This window comes from Myotis myotis, unplaced genomic scaffold, assembly GCF_014108235.1.
Source record: "Myotis myotis isolate mMyoMyo1 unplaced genomic scaffold, mMyoMyo1.p scaffold_m19_p_20, whole genome shotgun sequence".
In the NCBI taxonomy this organism is placed as follows: Eukaryota; Metazoa; Chordata; class Mammalia; order Chiroptera; family Vespertilionidae; genus Myotis; species Myotis myotis.
The window spans coordinates 19,286,997-19,312,731 of NW_023416325.1; the positions used below are offsets into that span (position 1 = coordinate 19,286,997).

A 25,735-nucleotide genomic window follows, 5' to 3' on the forward strand; every position below is an offset into this window, starting at 1 on the left:
AGTAAAACAAATTCCTAAAATACGTGTTTTCAATACATTATTTTTTATTCATTTAACAATAACAATGAACCCATTACTATTACATGTCAACCATTTTTGTTGTGTAAAGAAATTTAGTGAGAAGAGAAAATGTTTTTACATTTCTGCAGATCTTTTCAGTGTCTGGCTTAAAGGAAGACAGCTGGATTCTCACATGTCCCCCTGCATTCAATCTGCTGCAGTATGTTGTTCAGGCTGAACCACCTGAAGAAAACCTACCTCACACAGATGTGCAGTTGGAAATAGGAGGAGCATTTTAATGGCTTTTCCAGATAACTATGGACACTCTTCTTTGATGCTACATCAAAACTTAACAAGCATAATAACTTCTTAAAAGTTCACTGCAAATGGTGCAACCGCTTTTGAAAACAGTCTGGCAGTTCTTCAAAAGTTAAACATAAAGTCACCACCATATGACCTAGCAATCCCATTCCTAGGACCAAATCCAAGAGAACTGAGAACGTATTTCCAAACAAAACCGTGTACACCCATGCACATAATAGCATTATTTATAATAGCCAAAAGGTGTTAACAACCGAAGTGTCCATCAACTGATAAATGGAAAAAAGCAAAATATGGTAGATACATACCAGGGAATATTATTCGGACACAAAAATGAAGTAGTAGCACATGCTACAACATGGATGAATCCTGAAAACACAGGCTTCTAACCGAAAGAAACCAGACACAGAAGACCACAGACTATAAGAGTCCATTTATGTGAAGTGTCCAGAATAGGCAAATTCACAGAGACAGAAAGTTGACTGAATGGTTGGCAGGGGCTGACAGGCAGGCATAGGTTACAGCTCAAGTGTTTGTTTTACTTAGTTTTTGTTAGGCTGCGGGGGAAATCTGCAAAACAAAAATTCTGTCAATGGGGGGTGGGGGAGGCCAGGGGATAGTCAAGGGCGGGGAAAAAAAAAGAAAAGACACATATGTAATACCCTTTGTAATACTTTAAGCAATTAAAAAAAAAAATATTCTGTCAATAATTTTAAAGAAATCACAATCATCACCCCCATCAAAAAAAAATTTAAACCCTGACTGTCATAATTGACAGGTTTTAAAAAGACACATTGTAACACTGTAATTTTTAAACAATGAACAAGGCACCAGCCCAGAATGACTCTGTTGAGCATCATCCCATGAACTGAAGTCCCGGGTTCAATTCCTGGTCAGGGCACATGCCAGGGCTGTGGGCTTGATCCCCGTGGTGGGCATGTAGGAGACAGCTGACTGATGTTTCTCATACCGATGTTTCTCTTCCACTCTCTCCCCCCTCTCTTTAAAATCAATAAAGATGTATTTTTACAAAAATGAACAAGGTGCACTGGAGTACTTAAAAGGAGGTTGTAAAGGAAGTCAGAATGGACAGCATCTGACCAGTAGGAATGTGCCAGATTGAGAAGAAAGGAAAAGTCATCCCAATTAAAAAGGCTCAGCCCAGCCGGCATGGCTCAGTGGCTGAGTGTCAACCTATGAACCAGAAGGTCATGGTTTGATTCCCGGTCAGGGCACATGCCCGGGTTGCAGGCTCCATCCCAATGTGGGCGTGCAGGAGGCAGTAGATCAATTACTCTCTCTCTCATCACTGATGTTTCTCTTTCTCTCTCTCTCTCTTTCTCTCTCTCTGGAAGCAACAAAAATATTTTTTTAAAGACTCATTTGTTTCAATATTTGAGTCCCCATGAAGGGCCTGGCAGAATTCTATGGGCTGGGATTCTATGAAGAACACCATTCTCTGTTCTCAAGAAAATTACACTCTAGAAGGGACAGATCAGCAAGTAAATGAGCAAGAAATGTCCAGTTCCTACCACAAAGGAAATAAAGCAGGACTATGGGCGAAGGGGAAGACATTTAGATTGTGTCACCCCGTGTGGCCCGAGGCAGTCACATTCAGTCTGACCTGAAGTGACATAAAAGAGTCACCATGATCCTGGAACAGTCTGGAGCTTGTCCAGTGCAGCAAGAACCCAAAGAACTTACACCCCCATTGCTAGGACAAGAAAGGAAGCACAGGCCTGCTGGTGCCACCGCATGGTCCAGACAGGGATGAAGGCAGCCTGACTTAAGGTGGCAGCAGTGACAATTAGGAGAATGAGTAAGTTCAGGAGACGCCGTGGGGGCAGGAGATGATAGAATTTGGGGTTTTCTGGACAGGCCCAGACTGGAGTTATGAACTGGGATCTCAAGAGCATACAGCTTGCACTTGGACAATGATGCCGGTGATCACCTGGGCCAGGCAGGGAGGAGGCCGCGGTCTGAGCTCTGGCTCACTCGCAGCTCTCAAAGGCCCACCAGCCAGAGAAGGGACAGCACCTGATCATGAGAAGCTGCCTGGGAGGTGGCAGAAAACACCTAAGCCCTAACCGGTTTGGCTCAGTGGACAGAGCATCGACCTGCAGACTGAAGGGTCCCAGGTTCGATTCCGGTCAAGGGCATGTACCTTGGTTGCGGGCACATCCCCAGTGCGGAGTGTGCAGGAGGCAGCTGGTCGATGTTTCTCTCTCATCCATGTTTCTGACTCTCTATCCCTCTCCCTTCCTCTCTGTAAAAAAAAAAAAATCAATAAAATATATTTTTTTTTAAAAAAAGAAAACACCTAAGTTCCCGTGAATGTCACCCACGTCTGGGTCAAGGATAGACGCTTACACCCTCGCCTGTTTGCCTACACTTCCCTGCCTTCCCTTTTCCAGGCTCCCCCGCGACCCGCTAAAACTTGGGTGACTGCAACGTTTATTTATTTCCCGCTCGTTGCTATGTTTGATGTGTGAACTTGCCCCTTGAGGGTGAAAAGGGGGTCTCTTGATAACTAGAACACCTCGGGGTCGGGTCACCCTTTCTAAAAACCCTAAGGCTCAAGTTGGACTCTGAGCACACCCAGCTGCCGCGCTGGGTAACACTTCCTACCCAAGCGCCCTGCCTTGTCGCCCTAAAGCCGCACGTGGCGTTCGATCTGAGGAGGTGGGAGGCGGAGAGAACACTGCGCTCGCGCGATGCACAGAGAGGACGCCCCACGGCGAGTCTCCCGGGGGGACGACCGCGCCCCGAGCTGAACGGAGCGCAGACACGCAGCGCCGGCCCCCCAGCTCGGCTACTTGCCGGCCCCACCGGCCGTTCTCGGGGGCTCGGTGTCCCGGCTGTCACCCGGGACAGCCAGGAAGATGCGGTGAGGAAGGCTCGCCGGCGGGGCAGGGAGGAAGCAGGCGGGGGCGATGGGGGTAATACCACCGGCGCCAGGGCCACAGCCCGGGGTTCGAGGCCCCGGAGCTGGCCGAGCAGCGCCTCCTCACCCATCACCCCCGCAGGAGCGGTCCCTCCGCCCGGCCTCGGTCCTGGGCAGGAAGGCCCACCTCCCCGGGCACCGGAGCGGCGCGGCTGCCAGGCAGCTCCCCCACGTGGGGAGGGAGCCGGGCGGCCGGGAGAGCGGAGCAAACGCGGGACAGCGAGAGGCCACTCACCTGCTTGAAGGTGCTGGTGAGGAAGTAGACGAGCGAGAGCCCGAAGACCAGGGCGAGCACCCACCGCTTCCGCAGGAGCCGGCGCCACACCATGGCCGCCAGGTTCACCATGCCGGCGCGGACGCGGGGCGCGGCGGCCGGGGCGCGGAACGGGGCAGGCCCGGAACCCGGGCGGCATGGCCCCTACGCGGTGGGCAGCCCCATTCCTCACACCGGGCGCCGGCCCCGCGGCCCTCAGCCCAGCCAGCTCCCGACAGCCTCCCCGCGCCGCCTCACGTGACGACGTCCTCAGTCCCGCCTTCACGAGCCTGGCGATTTCACCGGGCCTCGTTCGGCCTCATTGCCATTGGTCCCTGCAGATATGCGGATTCCTATTGGCTGAATCCCGGGAAGGGGGCGGGCAATCACGTGCGTGCGGCGGAGTAGCTGTGCCGGGCTCCTAGCGCCCAGCCAGTCAACCCTGGAGAGAATCCTGTCAGAGGCCGGAAGCCCTCGAAAGTCACGTGCTCCCAGGGCTGCACGAATGATTGGCTGGGAAGGACATGAATGATGCTGCTGTGATTGCTGAATCGTCTCGGCAGGTAAAGAGAGAAAGCGTTGGTTTTGTTTTTTGCTTTTTGGTGTGTGTTTTCTTTCCTATGGTCCGTGTAGAGTCCCGCCCTTGCAGTCCCGAGGGCATTTTGCGTTGAGCGTTGGCTGCAGGAATGAAAAACGCTCCCGGCATTGTACCAGTGCACCTGCCAGCTTCCAATGCGATTAACGCAGGAGATGCTCTCTTGCATGCATTTCACTGCAGTCAGGTAAAGGTCTGGGGGCCCAACTTAAAAAATGACCTGTATTGTCGTTTTTCATAGGGCAGTAGTACGATGCGTGCTGCAGAGGATTAAAAGGCGTTTCTTTCCGATGCGTCCCAGTGCAAAAATTTATTCCAGATTTCAATATTGGAATAATTAAGGTCTGCTTCCAACAGAGTATTTGGAGCCCCTGCAAAAGCAAGCATATTGAATTAGAATCTTGGGCATTTCATTTAGGAGGCTGGGTCAGATTTGTGGATGGAAGCTTTAGGATACTATATTTTATTTTCCCCAAGGATATGCAGGTGATGGGGTATCTTCAGATGAGGACATTAAGCTGACATTGCAAGTTCTGAAAGTTGAGAATTTTTTTTGTTTGTTAATCCTCACCCAAGGATATTTTTCCATTGATTTTTAGAGAGAACGGAAGGGAGAGGGAGAGACAGAAAAACAGATGTGAGAGAGACACATCGATTGGTTGCCTCCTACATGCACCCCAAACAAGAGCCAGGGAACCTGCAACCAAGGTATGTGCCTTTGACCAGAATCGAACCCAGGACCCTTCAGTCCAAGGGTGGACGCGCTCTCCACTGAGCCAAACTGGCTAGGGTGAAAGTTAAGAAATATTTACATAATGTGCTTTCCTTCATATATGAAAATGGAACTACTGACCCATTTCTTAACTGAGTTTCCAAAAGAGAAAGAAGGCTTAGCTAGTGGGTTTTCTCTTTAATCGTTGGCCCTAGTAATACCAATGCTGACTCCTGAAAAAGCTGGCCAGGATGAGGAAGCCATTCAACAGCCAATTATGGTGGCCAGAACTAAAAGAATCAGATAGGATATTTGGTTATACAAAAAACATCCAAGGAGGCTAAACCTATTCATGGGACGTCTACACCCTTTATTTCTCTTCTAGGGTGAAAAGTCTAGGAAGGAGCAAGGGATGCAGGAAAAGGTACCGAGAAACCCATGGGGGTTTTACTCATTGAATACGTCTCGTTGAGTGCTACTCTGTGCCAGGCAGTGTTCTAGATGCTGAGGTAGAGGGGGAAGCCAGGTAGACAGGCTCCCTGCTTTTGTGGCACTTATCCTTTTACTAGGGCCGTGATGGCGAACCTATGACATGCGTGTCAGAGGTGACACGCAAACTCATTTTTTTGGTTTATTTTTCTTTGTTAAATGGCATTAAAATATATAAAATAAATATCAAAAATAGAAGTCTGTGTTTTACTATGGTGTCAAAGATCAAAAAATTTCTATATGTGACACGGCATCAGAGTTAAGTTAGGGTTTTTCAAAATGCTGACACGCCGAGCTCAAAAGGTTCGCCATCACTGTACTAGGGGATACATCATAAATAAGTAAGCAAACATGTAAATTAATACGTGCTATGAAGAAGGTTAAACAGGACAATGTTTGGTGGGTCAGGAGGTCTAGAGGAGAAGGCCTCTGGGAGGAGGTGACATTTAACCTGAAGAAATTAGCCACAAGGAAAATCATTCCAGGGAGAAGGAACAGCAAACTCAAAGGGCCTGAGGCAGGGACAGCTGGCGTGTTTGAGGAACAGAAAGTCCACTGTGGCTGGAGGGGAGTGGTTAAACGGAGAGTAGAGGGGAATGTGGCTGGACACAGGTAAGCTCCATCAGCTAGAAGCTGTAGGCCAGTGGTTCTCAACCTTCTGGCCCTTTAAATACAGTTCCTCATGTTGTGACCCAACCATAAAATTATTTTCGTTGCTACTTCATAACTGTCATGTTGCCACTGTTATGAATCGCCATGTAAATATCTGATATGCAGGATGGTCTTAGGCGACCCCTGTGAAAGGGTCATTCTACTGCCAAAGGGGTTGCGACCCACAGGTTGAGAACCGCTGGCTGTGAACTGAAGTTGGATTTTATTCTGATTGCAATGGAAAGCCACTGGGGGTTCTAAAACATACGTTCTGTATTCCCCAATTAGGACTCAGTTTCACAATAGGACAAAATGCATTGAGATCATGACCATTCTCAGAAGCCCTAAAGAGGGGTCAATGAGAAGCTAATCAGAGAGTTGGAGCAGATGGAATCATGTGCTATAGCCCATGATGCTCCAAGATTATTCAGAGGTTCGGGGCATCCGTGGACTATTCATGTAAGTGTTCTGTTCCACCCAGGGTTTGGAGTCTCTCATAAACGCCCCTGACCTGAGCATCTGTCTGGAGAGGACGAGGCAGGGGAGGCCTGCTTTCTCTGCAACCCAGTGATCACATCCCCGTCAGGATCCCTGCATGCCCACTTCAGGTGTCGTCAGCATGGAATTCTGAAGTCCATGTGGCTCCTCACAGTAAACAAGGTGATGTGTCTCCATGAGAATTCACATATTCATTCCACTTTATCCATTGTGAGTGCTGGAAAGAAGCTTTGGGTTCAGCCACTCCATGCCTCCCATTTAACAGATGAGGAATCTGTGTCCACAGAGAATCTGTGTCCACTGATTTGCCCAGAGTCAGACAGCAAGTTAGGGGCAGCATCAGTCTAGAATCCACGTCTTCTCCTGCCAGTCCGCTGCTCACTTCACCTCATCCATCACCTCTTTGCTGCACAGTTCAATGCTTTCCTCTCTCCCATGAGGACTTCCGCCGCGTCTGGGCCTCAACAACCTCATCTGTGAAATGGGGTGATAGCACTTTCCTCAATAGGGTTGAGTGTCGAATGGCATAGCGGGTGGAAACAAGGTTTAGAAAATGTCAGAGTGCTCTAGGGATATGAGATATGAGTAGTCCTTATTTATAATAACCATGGCAGTCTGACAGGCAGTGGGGATGTTGGGAGACTCTGGCTTATGCCGTGTGTTGGCTTTCAGGTCTTAAGGAAAATGCAGAGACGCCACAGCAGTAACACGGATAACGGTCCACCTGAAAGGTAGGCATCTTCTGGTTTCATTCCATCTGGCGGCTCTGGGCTTCGAGTGGTCAGGGGCAGCTCAAAGCTGTTTTGAGTAATACCTGCATCTCAGGGTTCTTTGTTTGAGGAGCAGAGGAGATCTGATTAGAAACTGCTTTGCACAGTGATGGCCTATACCTGTGGTCGGCAAACTGCGGCTCGCGAGCCACATGCAGCTCTTTGGCCCCTTCCGTGTGGCTCTTCCACAAAATACCACGTGCGGGCGCGCACGTACAGTGCAATTGAAACTTCGTGGCCCATTCGCAGAAGTCGGTATCTTGTGGAAGAGCCGGTATTTTGCGGAAGAGCCACACTGAAGAGGCCAAAGAGCCACGCTGAAGGGACCAAAGAGCCACATGTGGCTCGCAAGCCGCGGTTTGCCGAGCTGCAGTTTGCCGACCACTGGCCTATACTACTCAATGCATAACTGCTGGCTGTTGCTCTTATGGTAATTCTCAAAGCCTGTGTGACAGGTGATGCACTTGACTCATTGTATCAATGATTGCACCCATGAGATTTTAATTTATGGAGGTGACTGAGTGACAACATGGAGAGGCTAATGCCATTGAAAGAAGATCTTTATTACTTACATTTCCCGAGAGAAGGGGACGTGTTACACCACGTAGGGCCACAGGGGAAGCACCAGGGTCGCCCAGGAGGCAGAAGGGAGCAAAGGGAAAACATTGGCCACAGCTTTTATTGTGTTTTCCGCACAGATCAGGCCAGGGCAGAGGAAACAGCTTAGCATCGTCTACTTTGAGCGATGTCAGCGGGCTCTGGCCTAAAGGGTGGTCTCGGGTTGTCTGGTGCCTGGTCCTGGGTGACTCAGGGCAGGAGAAATATTGGCTGGATATGTGAGCATTAGATCAAGGAGGTGGCTGGGGATATGGGCTCTGGATTGCAAGGAAGTTGTAAACAACTTTGGCTGTTAGTTTGCCCCTGTAATGAGCGGATGCCAAATAGACAAACAGAATCTATGAAAACACAGTTAAAACACTCCTGAGCTAGGATTTGTCTAGTTAAGCCCAAGAGAGAACACACCATGGGACCTGTTCTCAGGTTGTGACAGTATCTCAGCCCCAGACTCCTGCCCTTCTGCACCCCCCCCCCCAACATGCTAGCACATGCATGCAATGAGCAGGCACCCAAGCTTTTCCTCCCTCGGATCGCATTCCAGTTCCCGTGCGATTCGGAGATTGGCTGCAAAATCAGAGTAGCCACCAGTCCCGGCATTGGGCCTGAGTTTTGCAACAAGCCTGCCTGTTCTGCAGGGAAGAGCTCTGGCCTTAAATCACACGACTCTTGGCCAAATCCCAGCTCAGCCCCTTCCCACCTATGACGCCTTTGGAACGTGACTTCACCCCTAGGCCTCCATTTCTCCACCCATAAATGGCAGATGATGACCCTCAGGTTTCTTGTGAAGGAGCGAATGGATATGAAAACGTACAAACACAGCATCCAAATAATAAGCATGCCCGTTGGAGCTTTTCCAGCCTCTGAAGACAGAATGGATCTCTCCAGTGAACCGTGAGATCTTTGGGGGCAGGAGAAGAATGGGCCACCGTGTGTTGCACTCACTCTGTGCCATTGATGAGGTCGGGACTGTTTTTATCACCATTTTGACAGATGAGGAAACTGAGGCTCAGAGAGTCAAAGTGAATTACCTGAAGTCCCACAGCCAGGAAGCGGCAGGGCTGAGATTGGGATCCCAGGCCACTTGCCAGCTATCTCCCGCACCCCCACCCTGAGTCTGTGCATTGAGCCAGCGGTCTCCTCGCTGGGCAGATCCACTCCTCTCCTGGGTTGCCTCCCACACTAGCCCTTAAGTGGTTAAGTTAGAAGTAGAGCCGCTGCCTCCCCAAGGAATATTCTTTCCCATTTAGGCTGAAATCTCGGCTGGATGCTAGAGCCCAGCTATAAAAAGCCGCTTGGTGGATTGAGTCTTCACTGGTTGTACTAGAGGTCCCATGAGCCCCGTGAACTCAGAGGGTTGGTGAGTTAAGGGGGCCTGGAAGACTTTCCAGGTCCTCGTGGGGCGGTGGGGGAGAGAGAGTGGCCCCCATGTGGGCCAGGGTGGGCACCTGCCAGGACTCAGTCGTTCTTAGCTTCTTAACGTGCAGAAAAAGCTCGAGGCCCCTTGAGGATCATAGCCATGGTGTCAGTTGTTGTTGTCATTATTAATATTATCTTTATTATCATGCCAAACCCAAGGGAGAGGGACCACACATTTCCTGGGATTTTGGAGGCAGCAGGGGATGCGCCAGGTGGTAGGGGAGTAGGTAGCCATCTTCAAACTCCCCTCCCTTGCACCAGGTTTGTGATAACTTACCCCGGGTCAAGTTTGTGAAGCCAGAGTGATCAACCCTGAGATTTCTCCAGACCAGCATTACCCGTGTTAGGCTTCACCGGTGTTCTCTAAGACAGCAGTCACCAACCGGTGGTCCGCGGACCGACCACTGGTGGTCCGTGAGGTCCAAAAGGTTGGTGACCGCTGCTCTAAGACATTCATAGGTCTTACACACACACACACACAATATTCCATGGTGAAATAAGTTTGGAAAACACTAAGTTTAAGCATAATTAATTTTTCCAATTGCAGGCCTTGTCAGAGCCTTTAGTGTGCTCATTCATTCATTCTTTCAAACACTGTTTCTTGAGCATGTTTTACATACCAGGTGCATTGTGCTGGGTAGGAGAGATATACAGTGGGGGCAAACAATCATGATCTTTGACTTCATGGCAAGGGCCCAGTCTAAAGTGCTATCCTCAGTGCTTACTACACATGAGAATCACCAGGAGGCTCTGAAGACCTAAGAGAGGCCAGGCGCCCCTCCTCAGAGATTTTGGTTCAGTAGGGCAACACGGGGTCCCAGGCACCTGTACCAGGTATTTTTCAAAAGCTCCCCTGAGTGGTTATAACGTGCAGCTAGGGTTGAGAGCCACAGGTAAGCAGTGAATGATGATTTGTGATCAGTCCCGTGCAGCTGAGGTCAGGGTGCAATGAGAACTAGGAGTAAGGAGATGTCATTTTCTGGGAGCAGGTCGGGCAGGCTCCACCAAGGAAGATAAGCATAGGTACCGAGGTGGGTCAGGGCAAGGGTGACATCTAGTGCAGGGGACAGCCTGTGCAAAGGCCCTACAGTAGGAAGCCTTGGGTAGTGAGGGAAGGGCACACGGTGAGATTGGAGTTTGGGGCTAGCTAATCCAGGGTGTCTAGCATGCTCATCTCTCTGAGCCTCAGCTTCTTTATCTGATCATATGTGCAACTTTGGACAAGTTATTCTCTCTCTTTCTCCTCCTCTCTCTGTGCCTCAGTTTCTTGATCTGTCAAATGGGGATATTATTAGGACCTTAATTCTCAGGGTTGGTAAGAAGATTTAATGAGTTGATCAGTGGAAAGCACTTAGAAAACTGTCTGGTACATAGTAAATTTTCAATAAAGAGTATGGGCCTGTTGCTGTTATTGTTTGAATGAGTTTGCTAGGCCTGCCGTGGCAAGGTACCGCACACCGGGGGCCTCAAACAACAGAAATGTGTCTCCTCTCGGTTCTGGAGGCTGGAAGTTCGAGATCAGGGAGATGAAGATACTGTCAGTGTTGGTTTCTTCTGAGGCGTCTCTCCTTCGCCTGTAGATGTCCTCACATCATTCTCCTTCCTGTGTGTGTCAGTGCAAGGACACCATTCATATTGGATGAGGGCCTGCCCTAATGACCTCATTTCATTAGTCACTTCTGCAAAGTACCTGCCTCCAAATTACAGTCACACTCCGCGGTCCTGGGGGTTAGGGCTTCACCATAGGAGTTTGTGGGGAGACAAAATTCAGCTTAGGACATTATTGATACTGTTATTTGTCCCCCAGTCTCCCCTGGGTGACTTTCTTTCTACCTCTCTGACTTGGTGGGGCTTTCTCTTCCCTTCTGGCCTAGAAATCGCAGCCAAGCACTCAGCCCCGAGGTGAGCGTGAATGAAGGGGGCGTCTTTGAGAGTCTGAAGGCAGAAGCCGCCTCCCCACCAGCGCTCTTCTCCGGCCTCTCGGGCCTCCCAACAGGCAGCCTTCCCGCCGCCCCGTTCCCATCCAGCCTGGTGCTGGGGGCCTCTGCCAGCGGTGGGGACGTGTTCCTCCAGATGCCAGCATCCAGAGAGGAGGGTGGAGGCCGGGGCGAGGGCGGCACCTACCACCACCGCCAGCCCCACCACCACTTCCACCACGGAGGACACCGTGGGAGCTCGCTGCTGCAGCACGTGGGCGGGGACCACCGGGCGCACGCAGATGAAGCGGGTGATGAGCACCCGGGCACTCCCGCCCCTGCCCTGTCCGAGCTGAAGGCCGTGGTCTGCTGGCTCCAGAAAGGCCTGCCCTTCATCCTGATCCTCCTGACCAAACTGTGCTTCCAGCATAAGCTCGGTGAGTCCCAGGGACACGGGATTTCAGCTGCAGGTAGGGGGCTCTCCATCCACATGCCAGGGAAAGGTGGCAGAGACCCTCGCCATGCAGTAAGAGTATGGGATTCTGAGTCAGTCCTGGGTTCGAATCCTGGCAGACTAGCTGTGTGACTTTAGGCAAGTCCCTCACCTTCTCTGAGCCTCTGTTTCCTCACCTGTCCAGTGGGGGTTGTGATAGGAGCTTCCCTTGCTGGTTGGTTGGTGTGAAGGAAGAGAGTGTAGTAATAAAGAGTTCAGACTACTTGGGTCTGAACTCAGGCTCTACCCCTTCCTAGCTGTGTGACACTGGATTCGTTATTAACTTCTCTGTGCCTCATCCATAAAATGAGGGTTATAGTACAACATACTTCATGAGATTGCAGGAGGTTAAATGAATTAATATGTTTAAAGCACTTAGGACAGTGCTATGCAAGGATAGGTTATTATTTTCATTATTTTTCTTATTAATATACGTAAAATACTTAACATAGAATCTGGCACAGAGCAAGTGCTCAGTAAATACTCCCTATTGTTAGTAGTATTAGGAAGTAAGATAATGATTCATAAAGTGATTAGCATTGCACCAGACACATACTTCACATTCAATAAGTGGTCTCTGGTACGCTGTCATTATTATTATTATTATTATTATTATTATGACTAGAGGCCTGGTGCACGAATTCGTGCATGGTTGGGTCCCTCAGGGCGACCTGCGGAGATTGGGCCCCAGCTCGCACCCCCAGCCTCGCAGCCCCACAGCCCCACCTGGAACCCTGCCTTGGCCTGGCGCCGCCCCCTCACCTGAGCCACCATCCCGCCTATGGGGTGATCTATTGGGCCTGGGCCCCCACCTGGCTTCCTGAGCACCTGGGAGCCAGGCAGCGGCCCCGCCCCCCCGACTGCCGCTGCTGGTTGCCACCTGCTCACCTGCTCCACCATCCTACCACGGTCCCTGTCTTGTTGGGGCCCATCAGGGCCAGCAGCACCTCCACTGCTGCCCGCTGCCAGCGCCGTGTAGCTGACGCCACCATGTTTCGCGCCACCCTCTGGTGGTCAGCACATATCATAGCGAGCAGTCGAACTCCCAGTTGAACTTCTGCCCCAGGGGACAATTTGCATATTAGGCTTTTATTATATAGGATTACTAGAATCCCAGAGCATGAAATCACGCAGCCCCACCCACCCGTGCTGGTCTTTGGTTGTTACGGCATTAGGGCCACAGGCCTTTTATAATATAGACTGGAAGCCTGGTGCACAAAAATTTGTGCACTGGCGGGGGGGGGGTGTCCCTCAGCCCATCCTGTGCCCTCTCATAGTCTTGGACCCCTCGGGAGATAACCACCTGCTGGCTTAGGCCTGCTCCCCTGGTGGCAGATGGCCCGCCTGATCCCGCGGTGTCTGCCCCATCTCCCCCGGTTGCAGATGGCAGGCCAGAATCCTGAGCTGGGTCTGGCGGCTGCTCAGATAGTGCTGCCACCTGCCCCGCCTGCCCCGCCCCACACATGACAGGCCCGGATCCCGGGCTGGGGCAGGCGGTGCCTGGGGATCTCACTGCCGCCCGCCCCGCCCGCCCTGCCCCACACACAATAGGCCTGGATCTCGCGCTGGGGCGGCCAGTGGCTAGGGATCGCGCTGCCACCAGCCCCAGGCGGGGAGGCTCAGCAGGACTTGCCTGCAGTATGCAAATTAGCCGCCATGTTTGTTGGCGGTTAATTTGCATACCACACTGATTAGCCGATGGGAGGTGTAGCAAAGGTACGGTCAATTACCATGTTTGTCTATTATTAGATAGGATTACTTATTGTTACCAGATCATGGTATTGCTGTGCCTGGTAGAGTTTTAGGCTGCTATTTTAGTCCTATAGTAGGAATGATGGTACAAATGATCTCATGCCTTACTACGTCCCATAGACAATATCTAGAGAAGATGAGGCCATTCTATGTGTCCTATTTTCACCTTTCTGGAGGTTCTAGCTGACTCGCATCACCCCACCTTCCTTGTTGGGTGCTGTCATGGCTGCCTCCCTTTTCATTCCTAGACATGAAAGCCAGTATGTTTCCTTTTATCCTGAGTTCCCTTATGCTCACAACCTAAATCTTATTCTCAAGTATGGCCAGTTTCTTTTTCGTTTGGCAGGTTTGTTTATTGCTCAAAGAGGAAAATAGAAGGGACGGTAGGGTTACTAGTTTTTATTTCATATATTTCCAGTGAAGAAACATATCTTTGACAAAGTAGAGTGAGAAAATACGTGGATTGCACGCACTATTAAAAAAGTGAAAGTAAACTCCAAGCAGGAGAAGCTGTGCACTTGGTGTGAAAGCAGAATCCTATCTACAGGTTATGAAAAGTAGGATTTGCAAATCCCTATTCCGGGAGAACTCCAGGATGGCAGCTTGGCAAACAGTGGCAATTGAATGAAGTGGAGTAAAATTCAGTTCTATTCCCCCATCTGCCAGGGTCATGTTTTTCTGTCAGCAGGAGTTTTTTCCCCTTTAACATTAAACTTTTTGAAAAATATGTTTTTATTGATTCTAGAGAGAGAGAGGAAGGGAGAGGGATAGAGAGATAGAAACATTGATCGGCTGCCTCCTGCACGCCCTCTACTGGGGATCCAGCACACATCCCGGGCATGTGCCCTGACTGGGAATTGAACTGGTAACCTCTTGGTTCATGGGTCAACACTCAACTACTGAGCCACACCAGCTGGGCTTAACATTAAACTTTTATTCCTTACTAGAGGCCCAACACACGAAATTCTTGCAAGAGTAGGCCTTCACAGTGGGCAGCTGCCTGGATCCCTCCATTGAAGCTGCAGCGGCTGCCTCCATCCTGCGGCTGCAGCCCCGGCTTCTTCTGGAAGGTCGCCAGAAGGACGTCCAGTCTAATTAGCATATTACGTTTTCATTATTAGAGGTGGTGTCACGGTCTTTTTCTATGTATGCATTTATTACAAGTAACACACCTCAGATTCTTTTTGAAAGTAAAAATAATAATAGGTACCATTGACTGACTGCTAGAGATGGTGCTCTCTAAGCATTATCCCTCCAGGGGCAAGTACTCTTATTATTCTGTCCATTTTATAGATGAGGAAAGGGGGCTCAGAGAGGTGCAGTGACTAGCCATAGCTCACACAGAGAGGAGGTCGTGGAGCCAGGATTTGAACCCAGGTCTTACCAGGCTGCACAGCCTGTGCTCCTAACCCTGTCCTATGAAATGCCCCAGAGAGGCACCAGTCACATCCCTTGACTGAGAGTGGCTCGAGGGTCTCTAAAGTGGGACTAGCCCAAGTCCCCTAGAAGTGAGATTTTCTCTCTTCTAAGGTTAGTCTGTAAACTCAAAGGGCCAGGGATGTGTCTTTTTTTTTTTTTTTTCTAAATATATTTTATTGTTTTTTTACAGAGAGGAAGGGAGAGAGATAGAGAGTTAGAAACATCGATGAGAGAGAAGCATCGATCAGCTGCCTCCTGCACATCTCCCACTGGGGATGTGCCCGCAACCCAGGTACATGCCCTTGACCGGAATCGAACCTGGGACCTCTCAGTCCGCAGGCCGAAGCTCTATCCACTGAGCCAAACCGGTTTCGGCAGGGATGTGTCTTTTTAATGTTGCTCACCGTCCCCAGTGAGCCGGGCCCGGCCTGATGAGTCTCAGTGGCGGTGTTCGGTCCTCCTCTGTCCCACAGGCATTGCTGTGTGCATCGGGATGGCCACCACCTTCGCCTACGCCAACTCCACCCTCCGAGAACAGGTCTCTCTGAAGGTGAGTCACCTGGTGAATTCGTCTTCCATGGCTGCTCTAACAAATGACCTCAACCTTAGTGGCTGAAAGCAACATCTGTTGATTATTTTACAGTTCTGTCCATCAGCAGTCTGAAGGGAGTCTCTCTTCGCTAAGATCAGGGCAAACAGGGCTATGTTCCTGAGGGAGGGTCTGGAGGAGAAGGTTTCCTTGCCTTTTCCAGCTTCTGGAGGTCACCCACATTCTCTGGCTCCGGGCCCCTTCCTCCTCTTTGAGCCGGCAGGCACCATTGCATCTCTGTGACCATCTTTCCACAGTCACACCCCCTCTGACTCTCCTCTTCTGTCTCCCTCTTCCACTTCTAGGGACCCTTGTGATGACATTGCATCCACCTGGATAATCCCAGTCTCCCCCCCCCATCTCAAGATCAACTGATTTGCAACCATAATTCCACCTGCATCCTTAATTCCCCTTTGCCATGTGACCTGACAGATTCACAGGCTGCAGGGATTAGGATGGGGGCATCTTGGGGGGGTCATTTTTCTGCCTGCCACCCTGGGCAGAGGTGCCATCCTTCTCCCAAGCCCATCCATCTGCGGTGCCTTCCCAGCCCAGTCCCTTCACCCTCCTGGCATTCAACCAGTTAGCTCACTTGCAACCCACTCTTATGGTTAAGGCCATTCCACTGGCACGGCCGGGTGCCATACAGCTTCACCTCCATCATCCTAAATGCCCTCTAGGATTTGCTGAGCACTAACCATGCCCAGCACAGCTAGGCCCATTGCACAGCTCATCTTGCAAATTTGTCCCAGATACCTGGGGGGGGAGGGCACACAGAGTCATTCTTTTCTCATTTTTCCAAAAGGAAACAGCGCCTCAGAGACACTAAGTTCCTTGCCTGGGGTCCCATAGCCAGTGCCAGTGGTGGCATCAAGACAGGAAACCAGGCATTGAGCCCACAGGCTGTGCTCAGCCCTGGTTCAAATTCCAGCTTCACCCACGAGCAGCTCTTAGATAGGTTGGTTACCGTGGTAACCTCAGCCTCAGGTGCCCCCTCTGGAAAAGGAACCTCTTACACCCATAGAGAGCAGCGAATGAGACAGTGCAGAGAAGGTGTTTAGCACGGGGCCTGGCATACAGGTAACGTCGAATCGAGCTATTTTTAACAAGCCTGTGCGTTGTACTGTGCGTGTGGCCCCACGACAGCACCATCCTCTCTGGTCTTCCTTTGGGGCCATCTGCTTTCTTAAAAAGCTCCTGGGCCTCCGTGAGGCGTGAAGGGCAGTCAGTCTGCGTTGGACACAAGCCGTTGAGGTCCAGAGTTGGGCATGGAGCCAGAGGTTCTCCCTGACCCCGAGTCTCATCTTCTCCAGGCAGACCCCTTTCTGCTGCTATTAGAATAACAGGTTGGCTGACGCCATAAGGGCAGGCTTTGGGGGCTGGCTGTCTTTCAAATGCATGAGCCTCCACATGGTGCCTTGGCTTGAGTTTTTGGGGGTAAAAGAATGCCTGTATCCGTGGACAAGCTTCTCGGGGCCCTGAAAACCTATGAAGTGAAGACACAGGTGACGTTTTGCCTGTCTGCACATATTTTCTGTGAACGAGAATCTCCATAACCCTTAGTAAGTTTAGGAATCTCAGCTTAACATTAGAGAACTACCTGCTTTGTCCTTCAGAGTGTGGCTTCTCGGGGCATTGCTAATTCCCTCTTTCTCTTCCACCTTCGGTTTAGATTTACAGAGGACTCAACTGGAATCCATTATTTATTGGGGTAAAAGGGCTGCCGAGTGGGTTAATCACATTGATAAGAGCCGTTGGTTGGTTGGAGGTGGTTTCTAGGGTCGTTAACCTTGACCGCTCCTGGAATAATGGGTGGATGGAGATGCATTTATTTTGTCTACTCTGGAAATATGCCTCGTAAGGGTGTGTGGGGCGCTGAGCTGTGTCTGGAGACAGTGGAGCATTTACCGAAACCGCAGGGAAGGTTACACTGGGAAAGCTATGACCTCATCCTATTCCAGCAAGGCAGCCTCCCTGGTCCAGGAAGAGACGAGCTTTTGAGAATCAGCACACGGGGGTCTACGTTTGTCTCCCGGGGTACACAGGCGGGGACACGCCAGCCCGGCGCCGCCTCCAGAAATTTCCTGGGATGGTTCTCAGGCCGAGAAGCTGCTGGGAAACCGCAAACTGAGAGCGCTTTCCAGCTTGTCTTCCTGGGGACTAAACAGAAACGAGGCTGCAGAAAGGGAAGTGGGATGGATTGTGAAGGGCTTGATGGCCGAGGGTACGGGTTTGAATGTAGTCCTGTAAATGTGGCCCTCCACTGAACGGTCGGTCAGTCCAGGGCAGTAGCCCTGAGGGCCGTGCTGGCAGAAGTGAGAACAGGAGTTTCCAGGGTATAGTTGTTAATTGCCTCCTGGGTTGTAAAGTCTGAATACTGGGTCCTGCCATTCAGCCAGCCTGAAATCTGAGCCCGTACCAGACTGAATGTTGACATTTGTGAATCTTATTTCATCCTTAACAAAACTCCCATTTTTAAATGAATAAGAGTTACTTAATTAGGTTGAAGGTTCAATTCCTGGTCAGGGTACATGCCCCGGTTGGGGCTCAATCCCCAGTAGGGGGCATGCAGGAGGCAGCCGATTGATGGTTCTCTCTCATCAATGTTTCTCTCCTCCCTTCCTCTCTGTATTTAAAAAAAAAAAAAAAAAATTTTTTAAATTAAAGAGTTACTTAACCTCTCTTTACCTTAGTTCCTAACAGTAAATGTGAACTAACATTTATTACATGCCAGGCACTGTTCTAAGCATTTATGTGCATTCATTCTCACAACTCACAAGACAGATACAATATAGACCCATATTCAGATAAGAAAAGGGACATGAAGAGTTTCAGTAGCTTTCCCGGGGTTGGATAGTCGCCAGGTAGCGGATCAGGGACTTGAACTCGGGCTTCTAGCTCCAGAATCTGTGCTTCTAACCACTTTGCTATCCTGCCTTTCCAGGTTGTTCTCCGAGCAGGTTCCCACATTTCCGTCACCTTTTCTGCAACCGTCCCTTGGATCCCAGTGGGAAGGGAAGAGGCCGGTGCCCTTCTTTCACCATTGCCCTGCTCCCTCCAAACCCTTGAGAAAGGGAAAAGTTGTCACTTGTCATAAAATGTTCTGGAACGTTCTGCCGTGTGCACCTTTGGCATTGCAGCATCCTCATAGATTCGCTTTTCATCTGCAGGAGAAGAGGTCGGTGCTGGTCATCTTGTGGATCTTGGCCTTCCTGGCGGGGAACACCCTGTATGTGCTCTACACGTTCAGTTCCCAGCAGCTGTACAACAGGTGAGCAGGGGGCGTGGGGGACGTGGTTGGGCTTAGGATGCACAACCCTTCTGTGTCGCATTGTTATAAACACGCGTGCCTGGAGCAGAGCGCTCTAGTAGAAATAGAACGCAAGCCCCATGTGTAACTTTCTAGTAGCCACATAGTCGGGGAGGGCTGGCCCGTGAGGGCTTCCAGGATGAGGTTGAAACTCGAGCCAAGCTTTCCGATCGTGTACATCTCTTTTGAACAGTGACTGTGAGGAGTAAGCCGTTTTGCCACATTCTGGGGCCACCCAGAATAAAAGCATGTTGGAGAGTGAGTGCCAAGGCATCAGCTCACATCTCACACACTGCATTAGTTGTCTGGCCCGAATATCAAGATCCTGGTGGAGGCTCTAGAAGGTGGAGTTTCCCAGAACCGTGGGTGAATTTCCAGCTCATGTCTTTCTCTGGGCATGCTCACAGGCATGGGCCCAGCTCTCTGCGCGCCCATCAGACCTGCAGCACAGAGAGAAAGAGAAAGACAGAGAGAGGCTTAGCAGAAGAGCAACAGAACTGAGGCCCTTCTGTGCCTCAGTTTCCTCACCCACAAAATGGTGTAGGTAATAGTGCCTGCCCCATAGAGGTACTGTTATTTTCATTGTCACAGCTGCAGGGCACATCTGTAGTATGTCCATAATCTCATTGAAACCCACCTAGAACACGATGAGGGAGGGTACGATTCCCATTTTATTGATGAGAACACTGAGCCTTACAAAGAGAACATTATTTGCCCAGGGTTTAATAAATGAAGCTTAGATTCAAATTCAAGTCTGTCTGATACTAATGCCCATTAGCATGCAGTGTGACCTTGGGCATCTCACCTCTCCAAACATCAGAGCCTCGTTTATAAAGTGGGGATGAGCAACGCTCACTGCACAGGACATGAGATACAGAGAGTAAAGAGCTTAGCACAGAGTCTGGCACATCAGTTTTCCTCTTCCTTCTTTCCTCCCTCCTTTATTGTGTTGGCCTTTGTTCCCTCCTTTTTTCTGCTTCCTCTGTGAAGCCTGTTATGGACTCATAAAACTGGAGGGGACTTTAACTAATGATACTCTGAGCCAATCTCATCTTTTAACCCTCAAAGGAACTGAGGCTCAGAGAGGTTAAGTTACCCACCTAAGGTCACACAGCAAGTTACTAGCAGATTCAGGAACAGGACACAGATGTCTGATTCCCAATTCAGTGCCCTTCCTACTGGTCATATTTATAAGATTCCCAGAGTGAGTAGAAGGAGCTGCTGAGGGTCCGTGATCATACGTGAGCATCCTGACTCTCCGAATCCTCCCCACAGCCTCATCTTTCTGAAGCCCAACCTGGAGACCCTGGACTTCTTCGACCTGCTGTGGATCGTGGGGATCGCAGACTTTGTCCTGAAGTACATCACTATCGCCCTCAAGTGCCTCATCGTGGCCCTGCCTAAGATCATCCTGGCTGTCAAGTCCAAGGTAGGCACTGGCTGCGGCCACCAGGCAGCCCCAATCACACACGCAGGGGAGGAGGAAAGAATGGGTGTGGGCAGAGCTGATGTCATCATATCAAACGGACAGAGCCTGAGCTAGTAGGTCCTGTCACTCACCGCTTACAGCTCCTTGAAGCTGAGCGTGGTTCTTTGTTGTCAGCACCTGCCTGTGACACCTCTACTCCAAGTGCGTTTCCTGAGTTTCATTGTTTAAAGCTGCCCTTAGTGCAATTTGCATCTGAGTTTCACCTGAGAAAGGAAAGACAGCTTGTTGACATGCCCTGGTTGTGTTTCTCCCATGGAAGGATGGCTCTCAGAGGTTTTGACGCTTTGTGGCTTTGGGAGCATGTTTTGTAAAGGGAACCAGGGCTCATGAGGAAAGGACTCTGTGATTGATTAGTGATGTCTGCTGTGGACAGGATGGGAAGTGATGGTAGTGATATTTTGCAGAGTACCCTTGGGGAAGGCCTGTAGACAAATGTTGGGTGGAAGAGTTCTTATACAGGGATAACCATCATAATTCAGAGGACTGAGCAAGGCTAGCACAAAGCAGCACCTTTAGGATATAATTATTGCCAATGCCTCTGCAAGAAGATGCCAAGCAGAGGCAAATGGACTCAACAATCTCTGAAGACTCCTGCTTTTCATGCCATCTTTTCAACTTCATAAAGCTTCGAATTCGGTTGGTGGAAAAGCAGGTTTACAATCGGCCGTCCATCTTGAGTGACATCTGACCAAACCCATTGGCCAGGTGTATAGGGAAACCACACTCCGTACAGCTTCCATAGTGGGCTGCGTGCTGCCTTGTCTCCTGCCCATTACACCTCTGACCCTTCTGCCTTAAAGACCCTTTTCCTTACACGTGTCTTGACTAACTCCTGCTCCTACAGATCACAGCCTCTTAGGAATCTTACCTTCAGGCTAGGGATGGTGCCCCTGCTGAGGACACTCAGCACCCTATCCTCCCCCTATCCCGGCACTCACCACCCTGACTGTAATTGCTTGTTTAGTTGTCTGCCTTCTCTGCTTGAGTGTAACCTCTGTGACAGCAGGAAATGAATGCATCTAGCTCGTTTGTTGATGGATCACCAGTATCTGGTATGTACTCACAAGTGTTCATTGTATGTATGCATTATAGTTGGGTGGGTGGATGGATGAAGTAGGTGCTGAATAGGAAGGTTGGTGGATAAGATAGATGGGTGGGCAAGTGATTGAATGGATGGATGGATGGATGGATGGATGGATGGATGGATGGATGGATGGATATTTGGATGGATGGATATTTGGATGGATGGATGGATATTTGGATGGATGGATATTTGGATGGATGGATGGAGGGATGGATGGATGCATTGATCATCTAGTCAGCTACACTAACTCTTACCATCTCCTCTTGTAGCAGCAGGGAAAGCTTATATCTACTCTCAGCTCAGCTCAAAACTCTTGTGTTTGGTAGGTGTTCAAACGCCTCTGTCACAAAGATGCAGAAATCCACAAGGCAAAGTAGTACTAACTTCTCTGTGCTAGAAAGGACCAAAGAAATCTGGCAGCCAAACTAATAATAATAAAGACAGCTAAACATTGCTGAACAATTACCAGGAGCCCGGCAGCGTTAGGCGATGCCATTTGTTTGAGAACGATTTGCTGGATGCCATCTATGTGCCAGGCAGTGTTCTGGGAGCTGGGTATGCATCAGCAAACCAGGTAGACAAAAACCCATGTACTCGTGGAATTTGTTGTTTAATCTTAACACACCTGGGAGAGAAGATGCTGTGAATATCACTTTTGAGAGGGCAGAAACTGAGTTAAATAACTTGCCAAAGATTGCAAACCTCACAGGAACGATACTGAGAGCATTGGGAGCCGCTAACGTGGAGTCAGCCCTGTGTATGGGCCAGGAAGGCTCGAACTCATTTCCTCCTGACATCTATCTCACAAGGCAAGTGCTGCCATGTTGTGGGTTTCTTTATGGAGGCAAAATTCTCATAAAATGTACCAGTAATCATTTTAAAGTGTACCGTGCAGTGGCAGTCACTGAACTCTCAGTGTCGTGGAGCCACCACCACTGCCTGGTTCCAAGACTTTTTCATCACCCCAAAAGGAAACCCTGCACCCATTAGCAGTCACTCGCCCTCCCCACAACCCCCGGAAACCCTCAGTCTCCTTCCTGTCTCTATGGACTATACCTGCTCTGGACATTTCCTATAAATGGAATCAGATATTATACGATCTTCTGTATCTGCCTTCCTCCCCTTAGCATCATGCTTTCAAGGTTCACTCGCATCGTAGCCTGTGCCATTGCTTTTGGGGGTGAATAATATTCCATTATGTGGCTAGACCGCCACTTGTTCATTCATTCCTCTCTCAATCAGCATTGACGTTGTTTCCATTTTGGGGCTGTGGTGAATAATGCCGCTTTGAACATTTCTGGACAAGTATCTGTTGGAACACGACTTTTCTGGGTTGTGGAAATGCGGGGTTTTATTTTTTTGAGGAACCACCCGTCCACTTTCCACAGCAGCTGCGCCCTTTCGCACTCCTGGCAAGCGCTGTTTTTACCCCCATTTCTCAGAGGAGACAACAAGTGGGATTAAGAGAGCAGCCCAAGGCCACACCGCTTGCAAGTGGCCAGGCGAGGATTTGAACTCGGGCGTCCGACTCCAGACCCCCTGCTCTGGGTCGCTAGGCAGCACCCCTCCCATCTCAGTTCCCTGGGTTTGTTAGGGAAGTTCCGCAGCGCTGACCGTGGAGTGGCATCCCCCTGCACCATCTGTATAAAATGTCCTCAAGTTCACGCCGTGGCTACCTCACTTCCTTCTCCTTCGAATGGACACCTCTGGGGGTGAGGGGCGGGGCTGGGGCCCGATACCTTTTCCCTGCTCCACCGAGGTGTAGGCGACAGTTATTAATGTCCCCTTGGCAACCGTCCAGCTCCCTTTTTCTGATTATTATTATTTTATTCGGCGAGATTAATGTGCCAGGTCAGAGCATAATCCAGGCTGTAGAGAGTGATGTGAATAGTCTTCTCAAGATAAATTGCAGGCTTGGAAAAGGTTCACAGCCTCTCCTTGCCTGTCTGAGTGCTCTCCCGAATCCTCATCCATCCTTGTCTGGACAGAAGAAAAGGACGGGTCTTCATTGGCAGCTGGGGGGGGAGGGGGAGAAGAACACATCTGTCAGGGACGCCTAATGGCTCACAGCACAGATGCTCTTTGCCGCGCCTCCACGCCGTCCGCTGAGAGGGTGGGTTGGTTTTTAATATAATTATCAGACTGGAAGGGCTTCTGGTATTTGGGTTTGCTTGATGGTCCCAGGGTCCCTGGTGCGTGAGGCTGAGCGAGCCCCCAATTCCCACATGCCTTGGGACACCGAGTCCTCTCACACCTGGGCCTCCCAGGAGAGCCGTGGCCATTGGCCGGCCAAAATGGGGGTGGGGGGTGAAGACCGCTCATCTTCAACTTCAGCCCCAAACCATCACACTGGCTAGGGGTCTAGAGCAGCCACTTGTCATTATAAATCCAGGTAACTTATATAACCCATACGTCTTGGCCCTGCCTGATCTGGCTCCTACCCACTTCCCCGACCTCATCAACCCATGACTCTCTCCCTGGCTCACTCAGTGCACCCAGCGCCTTCCTTCTCAGGCCCTTTGCACTTCCTGCTCCCTCTGTCTGGGGAAGTCTTCCCTGTGCTCCATGGGCATCTCCTGCCCATCAGTCAAGCCTTGTTCCAATGCCATTTCCCCTGAGACCCTGACCCCTCCCGGGCCACCCTGTGGAAAGTGGTGGTTGCCAGCCTGCATTATCACACCGCCATTGGATTTATTAGCACGTACCAGTATCTGAAATGATCAGATCGTTCTGTGTTTGTTCTCTCTCCCAGCTAGGATGTGGCCTCCTGAGAATAAGGGCCTTTAGGTCTGTCTTGACTCCCAGGAAATGCACAACAGTTATGATGGGCTGAATGGAGAGCCTCGAGTTAAGGGATCAGGGGGTTAAAACCAGGCCTGCTGCTTCCCACCATGTAGAGTTCTCCTTGGCCTCCTCTCGCTCACCAATGCCACTGATGTTACTGAGGACCTGTTTGCTTACAGGGGCCAATGCTAGACCCTGCGAGTGTAAAAATGAGTAAGATGCCACTCTAACCTTCCTCGTCTCCCTTTATTCTTTGCAAGTAAAGCTCGTTTTTATATTAACCTAACCCAAACCTAGTTAAGAAGGCAAATCTCTTGGCCCAGCATCATATACTCCAACTCCTACTCTAAATGGTAGCAGTAATTAAAAATTTAACTTGTCCACATTGCTCCTTCTTTTATTAAAATTACTCTTGGACCAGGGTTCTAGAGCTGCACTGTTCAGTCCAACAGCCACCAGTCACCTGTGGCTGTTTAAATCTAATTTTAATTAAATTAAAAATTCAGTTCCTCAGGCCCTAGCTGGTTTGGCCCAGTGGATAGAGCATCAGCCTGTGAACCAAAGGGTCTTGGGTTCGATTCCAGTCAAGGGCATGTACCTTGGTTGTTGGCTCCTGGCCCTGGTCGGGGTGCATGCTGGAGGCCACCAATCGATGTTTCTCTCTATGTTCACATTGATTGTTTCTCTCTATGTTTCCCTCTCTCTTCCACTCTCTCTAAAAGAACAATGGAAAAATATCCTCAGGTGAGGATTAACAAAAAAACAAATTCCGTTCCTCAGTTATATCAGCCACATTTCACATGCTCAACAGCCACACATGGCTAGTGGCTACCATGCCGGGCAACACAGAGAGAGAACATTAACATCATCATAGAACATGCCATTGGACAGCACTGTTCTAGAACATTCTCAGGGCAAGGTTGTTTCAACCTCCCAGAGTGTGGGTAGCAGGCATCTGTCATTCTGTGCATTTCTCAGGCAGAGAACAATAAAAGCAGGCACTTCTCTAAGAACTTTCAGGTGGATCACTAGTAAATGGAGACACACAGCAGAGTGGAAAGAACACTCACCTTGAGTCAGCAAAACTAGGTTCGAATCCTGGCTCCTGGACTTCTTTCCTGTGTGACCTTGGGCAAGTGACCTCCCTCTTGGGAGCGCTCAGCTTAGATGTTACCTTACCTCCTTAAGGCAGGTATGGGGAGCATCTGTCCCGCGGGCCATAGAAGGCCAGGGAAATCATGTGGTCTGGCCCTGCCAAGGCATTAGGGGTAAGTTAATAAATGTTTGACCAAATGTAGGCTAATTTTTAAGTTGATAATTTTTCGTGGCTCATGAATAATCTTATCTGTCCAAATGAATTGCCCTTGGCAGAAAAAAGGTTCCCCACCCCTGCCCTAAGGCAACAAGGCAGCCGCAAGGCCTCTTATGACCACATTCATCCCTAGCATTTTTTTGTTTTGTTTTCTGTTTGTAGTTTTTTGTTTGAAGTTTGTAGCCAGGTGATATTAACTAATCCCTAGAGAAGTGCTGAAGTCTGAAATGGCAAACAGTCTAGGACAGTGGTTCTCAACCTCGGCTGCACATTAGAATCACCTGGGAGTGTTTTTAAAATCCTGATTTCTGGGCCTCATC

General features: G+C 50.0%; 2 protein-coding genes across 9 annotated transcripts in view; one reads left to right on the plus strand and one right to left on the minus strand.

Moving 5' to 3' along the window:
* The window catches only part of SPRING1 (SREBF pathway regulator in golgi 1), a 71,066-nt gene extending 67,388 nt beyond the window's left edge, over window positions 1-3,678 (minus strand). For 4 of the 5 annotated variants that reach the window (XM_036353274.1, XM_036353273.1, XM_036353271.1 and 1 more), the window contains exon 1: window positions 3,501-3,644. In XM_036353274.1, the coding sequence (XP_036209167.1) occupies window positions 3,501-3,611 (111 nt within the window). In that variant the 5' untranslated portion in view covers window positions 3,612-3,644. Of the gene's footprint in view, window positions 1-3,500 lie in introns of all 5 variants that reach the window. The other variant, XM_036353275.1, reaches the window with a different exon arrangement.
* Window positions 3,679-3,921: 243 nt separating this feature from the next.
* RNFT2 (ring finger protein, transmembrane 2) overlaps window positions 3,922-25,735 on the plus strand; it is a 49,519-nt gene continuing 27,705 nt past the window's right edge. For 2 of the 4 annotated variants that reach the window (XR_004974755.1, XM_036353267.1), the window contains exons 1-7: window positions 3,922-4,081; window positions 6,447-6,625; window positions 7,136-7,194; window positions 11,142-11,620; window positions 15,321-15,397; window positions 18,607-18,707; window positions 20,022-20,175. Coding sequence is in view for 3 of the 4 variants with exons in the window: in XM_036353267.1 (XP_036209160.1) it covers window positions 6,602-6,625; window positions 7,136-7,194; window positions 11,142-11,620; window positions 15,321-15,397; window positions 18,607-18,707; window positions 20,022-20,175 (894 nt within the window). In the remaining variant the exon portion in view is untranslated. The other 2 variants (XM_036353268.1, XM_036353269.1) reach the window with 2 other exon arrangements.